Source organism: Belonocnema kinseyi, chromosome 6, assembly GCF_010883055.1.
Source record: "Belonocnema kinseyi isolate 2016_QV_RU_SX_M_011 chromosome 6, B_treatae_v1, whole genome shotgun sequence".
Lineage (NCBI taxonomy): Eukaryota > Metazoa > Arthropoda > Insecta > Hymenoptera > Cynipidae > Belonocnema > Belonocnema kinseyi.
Window position 1 is genome coordinate 132,066,252 of NC_046662.1, and position 10,181 is coordinate 132,076,432.

Sequence of the window (10,181 nt, forward strand, 5' to 3'; positions counted from 1 at the left end):
CTGAAATTTTACCGCGATTTGGCTGGAAGCGGGTGCAATTTTTCAGATTAGCACCCGCTCCCGGCGAAATCCTGCGGTTGTCCTTATGACAAATTTTTAATTTTATATATATATATATATCTAGACATACTTATAAATTTTAAAGCATACGTGAATATACCGCGCGCCTCTTTTCGGGAGATTTGACACAAAATTGCTTAGATCTTAAACTAATTTATATATATAACGAAGTCTTTTTATCTCATTGAAATATTAAGATTTTTATTTACTTATATAGAGTAAATATTCCGTCTATTCTGCCCGCCAATACCACTTAATCTTAACTTATAAGTACTAAGCATTATTTCTAGGCAGAAGAAACACTTGTGCGATGGATATATTATTTCTTTCGCAGTTTTAATTGTGATTGATGTTAATAAATGATCTTGACAAGGGTGACAAGTAGTCACGCGACCTAAAGACCATTTACATGGAGGAGTGTCCTTCTCTCGTATGAGAACTATATCTGCGACACGAATGTTGACAATAGGTTTCTATCACTTTTATCTGTTTTTTCAACTCTGAAAATACTCTAGGGAGCACCCTCGCCACAGGATATCATTCAAACGTTGGACTAGCTGCCATCTGGATAGACGATTTTCTCTTAAATCAAGAACTGATTGTTCCGGTACTGCATGCAAACGTAAGCCTGTGAGAAAATGACCCAGTGTTGAATACGTAAAGTTTTCCTGATCATCTGAAATAGCAGATAAGGGTCAAGAATTAAGGCCCGCCTCTATTTGACAAAGAAGTGTTAAAAATTCTTCTATCCTAATTTTTTGATCACCAATTATGCGACTTATGTGATGCTTTACGATTTTAACGCTCGCTTCAAATAGAACACCAAAATGAGGAGCCGCAGCAAGGTTAAAATGTCATTTGATGTCCTTTGTCTGAACCCTGAAAATTGGTACAATTTTCACTAGACAGATTAGAAGGTAATCCTCTTCAAGCAGCAAACCGTTTGAATGTTTCTAGAAGGGCTTGTGTAGTATAAGCACTCTATCTGTACCCATTTTAAATAATATGGGACCTGCATAATCAAGGCCTGTATGTTTCAAGAGGCCGAGACCTACTAACGCTGACTAAAGGGATTTGTCCTATCATTTGAACAGGAACTTTTGCCTTTTCCCAAACGCAATGGAATGCATTTGTTTACAATACCTCGAATTGAATTATGCGCTTTAAGGATCTAATAATTTTGCCTGAGAAAATGCCGAATTAATTATGGACCTCCATACAAGATTCGCTTATGAGCATGCTCTATTATTAATTCCGTGCCTCGAGTTTTAGGCAAAGTAATAGGATGTTTGGCATCACAGAAGATAGGAGTATTTTCTGAGCAACCTTTCACAAGAAGGGGTCCTTAACTGATTTCGAAATCACAGAGACTTCTTAATGGATTTTCATGTTTACCTGAAGTATTATTTTTACGTAAACTGATTTCGGTCGAAAAATGTCGTTCTTGTGAATATGTAAACCAAACAATTTTTGCTCAATTTAATATATCGCTGGAAAGAAATTATTCTTTCGGCTCAAATGATCGTCAAAAAACACAACCTGAGAAGCGAATACAATAGGCGCTAATCCGAATTAATTTTGACCGAGAAGATATTCTTTCTACAAGTTTAACTAAGTGTGATAGCTCAATTTGCGTAGCATGAAGCTGAACTTCTTGCAGATTTGTGAAGACTTTTTTTCTTTTTCAGACTATTATTTGAATATTTTTTACTTTTAGTTTAAAGTATTTCAGGTGGAATAGGATGCGGCGAGTTTCTTTAAGATTCATGTAAAAAGAAGGCCCATGCCACCATAAAGGATGATTGATCACTCTTTTCAGGTCATACATCGAGAAACACAATTCACAGGATTTAAAGATGTAGGGACATGATTTCAATTAGCATCCAGAATTAGAGAGTAAATCAAGGCAAAGCTGTTGGCAGCAAAAGTAGACCATATATATGGGACTTTATTTAATCATTATATATCGTTCGGAACAAATATACGAGCAATCATGGGAGAACTATTTTTTTAGTTAAAACTTCAAAATTTTCCATGTTTATTAAAAATAAAAAAGACTCAGATCTTGAACACCACCATAAGCCAAGAACAGATTTAGATTCATCGTTGAATTCTCGAAAACTGACCGTTTTTTTCAGAGATAGCATTATTAACTTCAATTAATGTAGGATCGTTAGCTACCCATTTTCGAAGGAGAAAGTCTCCTCTGTCCAAAAGTTCAATAAGGTCCTTGTGTGAGTGTAGGGTTTGTTCTAGATAATAGACACGCAATAAAACATCGTCGACGTAGAAATCGTTTTTAAGAATTGTGCTAGCCTCAGGTTAATTATTACTCTGATCTTTGGCTGTTTTAGAACACAGTTCGCTAGTCGATAGTGTTTTATCTATGTGTAAGGGCCCCTATTACAGACAATGCGACAACTCTAGGCTCGAACAGAACTTTCTTGAATATTTTACTAATATCAGTGGTCTGGTCAAACTTCACGCAATCCTAAGAACAGAAAAGAACCATAATAATCAGAACCTATGATCAAATCAATTTGTTCGCTACTCAAAGGAGTCCAATATCCCAATTTTTCATCACGAAGGTGATATTAATAACAATTTATTGCAGTCTTTGGCGGGTTATAATTAATTATTTTTTGTAGCTCATTCACGAAGAAAGTTACTCCAGTATTTACAGGAAAACACATAGGCTGCAAATATTTAACTAAAGATTCCGAAATAAACGTGGCATCAGAGCCTTGATCCAAAAATGCTCGTGCAATAATTTCTCTTTTATTGTGAGCGCAAATCCTAATTTTAGAGGTAGCTAGTAAAGATTCAATACTCTGAAAATATTCAAAATTAGTCTCAGAACTAGTAAACATAACATTACAAGCAGCATCATGATTAAAATCACCATATGTCGGAAAGGGTTTAATATTTAAAAGAGTTTTCTCCTACTCTGCTATTGAATTTTTATGTAATTTGTTTACAAAAGAGTAAACTAAAAAGTGATCCTATTTATTAGTAGGGCATCCTAAATTTTTCAGCGCCATAAGCGTTTCATTGCTCGTATCTCGCAAAATTTTAAGACCCTTTAGGGTATCGTTTGCATGATATTGTAGAGAGAGAGAGAGAGAGAGAAGCGGATAAAGACAGGAGTTTACTAAAGTTTTTTCATTATAATAACGCAATTGTATTGTATAACAGGCTCTATTGTATTTTCCATTAGTAGAAGGTATATTTTTGATAGAAACTTAGAGCTAGTGCGTTTGAACAGGAAACTTCCTGTCATAAAATGAAAACGATAATTATTTTTTGAAATTACCTGTTCCAATGCAGGATAAATAAATAAAACATGAGAAATCCATTTTTTTTAGGAAATTTTTTATTTATGTATGTTTGAAATATTATCAATTCGTTTATCAAACCAAAGTCAGCAAAAAAATCAAACGAAGCAAAAAATTCAAAAGGTATTTCGGATAATAAAAGAATGAAAACTGTTTCTCGTATAAAGTATAGATATATTTAAAAATGAACAAAATTAGACTTAAGGAACGTTATACATTCTTTAAATCATATGATTAGCTCTCTGTTTAATTGATAAAAAGCAAGCGGTTATTTCTCAAGTTTTGACGGTCAAATTGTTAAATTTTCTAGGTTAAGTCAAGCGCATTAAATAATAGTTGCAAGTGAATAAAAAAGTTTATTATTATTAATTATCTTAAAATATATTCCTAATTTCTTATTGCATTAAAAACACTTTGGGTGCAAGAGAATAATAACTAACTAATGTAAACAAAAATAAGTACTCTTGAACAATAATAAATTATAGTAAATTATAGTTGAATTAGAGTAAACCGAGATAATCTAAAAATTTAAGATCCATAAACCGTAAATAAGTTAATTCATCCGTAACCTAATAAACATACTCATATGTCCTGCAACTGTAGGTAAAGTAGAAATCACTTTTCAAAATCTAACAGGATTATTTAAATAATGAAAACTGGAATTTGACTGCGATCAGCAGTAAAATCCACTCATAAATAATGCAATAATATAGTTTTACAATATTATTGAGCATATAATTTGTACAATATTGAAAGTTTTATTTTGAAGGGCATTAATTACAGACACTATTCTTATTAAGTATTACATTCAAATGATCTAGTTTATAAATATAGAATCTGAAATCATTGCATTTTTAATGTATTTGAATTTTAATTATGATTTATCACATTCTTATTTCAATAAAGAGATATTGTTTGCATGTGAAATATGCCTTTCACAGAATCAAAAAAAATTCGACGTTGTGAGGCCTTCTGAGTACAAAAAATTTTCTACGTCGGTGTCTGCCAGTCGTTGTCGTCTTTGTCATTGTCATTTTTTCATTCTTTAAACACGGTAACATTTCAAGGAATTATCATATTGGATTGCAATTTAGTACACTTTATAAAGGAGTACAATTAAAGGACGAGTTTGTTAGCTATCAATTTTTCATTTTGCCTGACTATTAATATTCAAATTAAAATTTTAAAAATATGAATTTTCAATAAATAAAGATTTTTCAGTCATATGGGACAAAACGGCTCATCTAAATTACTCAAGCTACAAACCAAAAGAAGAATTTTTTGTGCAAAAAATGAATTTTCATGAGCCTTCATTAAAAAAATGTTAACCAAGTAGTTACACTTTTACCTGCGAAGTTTAATTTTAAAATAAAAAATATCAATGTTCAACGAAATCAGAACCTCATACTCGCACTCGGGGCGCGACCAATAATTTATTTGGAAATGAAGTTCAATAAGATAACATGATATTCATATTTACTTTAATAACTTTTATTTTATCCTCTCACAATGCAGAATAAATAGTTATGCAACTCTTAAAAATTGTTAAGCCACTTTAGAAAAGACCTCTTAAATGTCGATGCATACAAAATTTCATAGAAATACATAGGAAATGAGCCATTCTCTCAAAGAACGGCTTAAGTCGAAAAATGTCCTTTTGAGATAATTGCATTTTTAAGAAAATGCAGGGTCTGATGAGTGGTTATTTTAATTTTAGCGTACTTTCTTATGTTTCACTTAAAAATTATAGTATCCAATAATTAATTTCGACCGGTTGCAAAAAATTAAACATTAAATATCAATATTTATCAGCGTGTGAACAAATTAATACCGAAGCATGAGTTGTGTTTATTTTTAAAAAGGTTAAATTGACGTATGTTCTTATGTTAGCTAAAAAATAGTCAATTACCATAATCATTTGTTCATTAGAATTATTTGAATAATTAATCATTATTGTAAATTTGCAAAGTACGTAAACAAATTGAGTCTATTCTTCTAAAAATGGCCAAACTCTTACTTTGCTCATGCAAATAGTTTAAATAATAAATCTTGAAAATTTGATAAGTATAATAGAAAGAAGTCATTGGAAATAAACTCTCAGTTAAATATGTGAAAAATAGATTTTAATAGTTAAAAAATAGCAAAATTCCGAATTTTTTGTATAGTTGTTTAAATAGTTAATAATTCTTTTAAATTTAAAAAATAAATTAGAAATAAGTCTTCGCAAATACAATCTTAGTTAACCCCGTAGTAAATGGTGTATTCTCCTTAAAACATACCCGAGGTCTGAATAGTTCATGAGAATTACTTGAACGATAAATAAATATTATAATTTTTCAAAGTATCGTAGGAAATACTCATCGAAAAGGCATTCTTAGTTGCGCAAGTAAACAAATTGAACCTATTAGTTAAAAATGCTAAACTCTCAATTTGCTTATAGAGATTGTTTAAATAATTAATGATACTTGAGAATTTACAAAATAACACAGAAAAAAATGATCGGAAAGATATTCTTAATTAATTCTGTAAAAAATGTAACCTGTTCTTCGACAAATAGCCAAACTCTAAATTTGTATACGGAACTTGTTAAAATAATAATTAATTATTGTAAATTTACAAAGCATCATGGAAAAGAGTCATCAGAGAGACTTTTCATAGCCACCTAGAAAAAAGTAATCGGAAAGATTATTAGTTAATTCTATATGAATTAAGCCTCTTCGTTGTCGATGGCCAAACTCTTAATTTGTTATCGAAAAGGTTTATATAATAATTAATATTGTGAAATTTGCAGAGAATTATAGAAAAAAGCACAGGAAATATTGTATTCCTTAATTCTGTACAAAATGTAATCTGTTCGTTGAAAAATAGCTGAATTCTTGATTTTTAATCTAAATTGATTAAATAATTAATCATTCTTGTAAATTTACAAAGCGGCATATAAAATAGTTATCGAAAAGATATTTTTAGTTACGTCCGTAAAAAATTATGCCCACTCCTTAAATAATTGTAAAACTCTAAAGATGTTTATGAAAATTGTTTAAATAATTAATAATTCTTTGAAATTTACAAAGCATCATAAAAAAAGTAATCGGAAAGATATTTTCAGTTAATTTTTTAAAAAATGGAGCCTATTCGTTAAAAAATGACCAATCTTTTCATTTGTTTGAAAAAATGGTTAAAATAATATATAATTCTTACAAATTTGCAAATCAACATGGAAAAGAGTCGCCTGAAAGACATTCTTAGTTAAATCCTTAAAAAATTGTGCCTATTCATTGAAAAATAGCTAAACTCTGAATATCTCAATAAACATTGTTTAAATAATTAATAGTTATTGTAAATTTATAAAGCAATATAGAAAAGACTCATCGGGTAGGCATTCTTAGTTGACTCCGAACACGAATTGACTCATAAAAAGAAGGCGAAACACTTAATTTTTTAATTGACATTGTTTAAATAATTAATAGTTCTTTTAAATTTACAAAGCAATATAAAACCGTCATAGGATAGACATTCTTAGATCACTCACTAAACAAACTAACTCCTAGAATAAGGCCAAACTCTTAATTTTGATATCGAAATTGTTAAAATAAATAATACTTCTTGTAAATTAAAAAGGCAAGATAGAAAAGACTGATCGTATGAACATTCAGTAAACTCCGTAAACAATTTGACTTGTGAAAAGAGGACAAACTCTCAATATTTTCATAAAAATTGTATAAATAATTAATACTTGTAAATTGACAAAACAACATAGAGAATACTCATCGGATAGGCATTCTTAGTTGACTCCGAAAACAAACTGACTCGTAGAAAAAGCCCATACTCCTAATATTTTAATAAAAATGGTTTAAATAATTAATAGTTCTTGTAAATTTACAAAGCAGCATAGAAAAGACACATTTGATAGGCATTCTTAGTTGAGTCCCTAAACAAATTCACTCGTAGAAAAAGGACTAATTCTTAAAATTTGATTAAAGTTGTTTAAATAATTAATAGTTCTTGTAAATTTACAAAGCAATATAGAAAAGGCTCATCGAATAGACATTGATAGTTAACTCCGTAAACAAATTAACTTGTAGAAAAAAGACTCTTAATTTCTTAATCGAAATGGTTAAGTCATTAATAGTTCTTGTACATTTACAAAGCAACATAGAAGAGTCATGGGATCGACATTCTTAGTTGGCGTCGCAAACAAATTGACTTGCAGAAAAAGGCCAATTGTACCTATTGGTTGCAAAACAGTGAAACTCTGAATATCTATATGAAAATTGTTGAAATAATTAATACTTATTGTAAATGTGCAAAATATCGTAGAAAATAGTGTTCGTGGGAAATACATTCTTTGTTGATTCTAGAAATAAATTGAGCCTATTCTTTAAATATATCCAAACACTAAAAAAACGTTATGAAAATTGTTAAAATAATTAAAATATTTTAAGAATAACTCAACATTTAAAAAAATGAGCCTCAGTCGATTTCTGCACGATCGCAATAACTTATCAGTATAAATATTTACATCGATAATATAAAAAAATGCCTCCGGCCATAATAGCCAGCCATTCACGACTGCATTAAAAGGTAGAAGCGACCCACACGCAGTATAACTATAGCTGGCAACACGCATTACGCTTTTAAGATAGTAAACTCCTACTTTCAAATATAGCATAGTTCAACTTTGAACCAAAGAGATTTATTTTCAACTAAAACTATGAATCTTCACAAAAAACATAATTTATTAATAAAGTGGTTTAACCATAATTTTCAAACAAAATATATTTGAATCTTCAAACAAAGAACATCAATTTTGAACCGAAAAGTTACATTTTTATCAAAGAAAGATGAAATTTCGAATAAAGCAGATGAATTTTTTAATAAAAAGGAAAATTTTCAATACAAATAGTGCAATTTTCGTCCAAGAAAGATTTTAGTTCGACTTTTCAAAACCAAAATATGAATTTTAAACAAAAAGTATTTTTTCCGTGAAATAGTTGAATATTTAAAAAATAGTTCAATTTTTATTCAAAATAATTTCAGTTGACTTTTCATATTAATTTTAAACAAAAAGTAAATTCTTTACGAAATAGTTTAAATTTCAAACAAAGAGGATATTCGTTGACTTTTTAACACTAAAATATGAATTTCATTCCAAAAGTAATTTTTTTTTAAATAGTTGAATTTTCAACCAAAAAGACAAGTGTTTAACAAAATAGTTGATCTTTCAACCAGAAAGGATGACTTTTTAATTAAATTGGTATATTTCAAAATAAATAAGAAAATTTATAACTACAAAAATAATCTTTAGGAGGAAGTAAGTGCAAAAAAAGGAATAGAAACACAAAGCTAATAAATTACTAACAAGATTATTAAATAAAGGATGAACGCAAACTTCATTTTAAAAATTCCCTAAATTAATATTCAAATACCAGAATCTTAAGCTTGTACATTTTTTAAACTAGAATCTTTTATGAAAGGAAGAAAATAATTTCAAATTAAAAATTGAAAAATATACAAAGTCATATTCTTGAAAATTATTTAATATTATTGAAACTCCCTGATTTTTAAAGATTTTTGTCGTCAAATCCCTTACTTTTTCCTTACCAATAAAGTTCTCTGACTTAAAAAAATTCTTGTTGGCTAGGATCGTTTTTCGCACACCAGGTTTCTTTGGTACGTAAAGTAAAGTTTATCTAAAATTTCTGTACAATTACAGCAAATCATTTCAAAAGGGCTATAGCTTGAGAGTCGAAAGTTTACGTGTCCGATTTTCCCAGCTATCACATTTTTCATTTAATATTTTTTCTTTATTAAACATTTTTTTAATATAATTTAATTTAACAGTCGTAAACTTTGGACTAATGATAATATAAATAAATGAACGAGGAGTTATACAGTCAATCATTCTTTTTGTTCAAACTAATTGGAGATTCACTTTAAAACTCGTGTTAATATCATAATCTACTTTCCCGGCTTAATTTTCCATGTGACGCACTTGGTCTATAATACATTTTATTCTAATTTGTTACTAGTAACTGATAGAAGGTTTCAATAAAATCCCAAATGTCTAATTTATTTGCATGTTTTCGGAGTTGCATGGAAACAACCAGGCGCTTAAAATTGTAACATTTAAATTCATACTTCTAAATTGTAGGAAAATATCAAAATATCTAATCATAAGCTTCGCTATTCCTAATGAAAATTCCAGAATATTCTTTTTTAATATGAAAAAATTTGTCAAAATTGTAGTTCTAAACTTACTTTGGCGATGGCGTCGGAATCCATACTTTGATAATTCCGTCTGCATCTCCTGTGGCTACACAAGACCCACTTGTATTACTTTTACATTGAATAATGGATGTTTTATGCTCAACATACTCTTCCTGCAAAGTACGACAAAAATAACACACGACAATATGGGTTCTCTTCCTACATGTAAGTTAAGAAAAATGACTTAATGCTTACTTGGTTTAAGACAACGTAATTAGTTTCGATTTTGTCTTTGCTTTTCCTTTCGGTGTCCACAGACGAGTCTCTCTTTCTAGTGAGCCTTGAGTCACAGCTAATGCTTCTTTTACTAACCACTTCAGACTTGCTTAATGAGTTTAATCTTCCTTTTGAATTTGTTCCTTTGGCGACTGACACTTCAGGGTCTAATTGCACTTTTACGCCAGTTTGTAATTTTTTGCTTAAAATTGGACTAGATCCTCCACCTATATTTTTGATTAAATTCCTCAAGGTTTTAGGACTTTCTAATAAATGACATTCTCTGTAATAATAATATAATAA

At 29.4% G+C, this 10,181-nt stretch overlaps 1 protein-coding gene across 7 annotated transcripts in view; it reads right to left on the reverse strand.

Moving 5' to 3' along the window:
• The window catches only part of LOC117174717 (WD repeat-containing protein 91), a 382,815-nt gene that overhangs the window by 91,196 nt on the left and 281,438 nt on the right, over window positions 1-10,181 (reverse strand). For all 7 annotated transcript variants that reach the window (XR_004467341.1, XR_004467344.1, XR_004467342.1 and 4 more), the window contains 2 exons: window positions 9,858-10,161; window positions 9,654-9,775 (listed from right to left, as the gene is read on the reverse strand). Coding sequence is in view for 1 of the 7 variants with exons in the window: in XM_033364029.1 (XP_033219920.1) it covers window positions 9,654-9,775; window positions 9,858-10,161 (426 nt within the window). In the remaining 6 variants the exon portion in view is untranslated. The remainder of the gene's footprint in view (window positions 1-9,653; window positions 9,776-9,857; window positions 10,162-10,181) is intronic.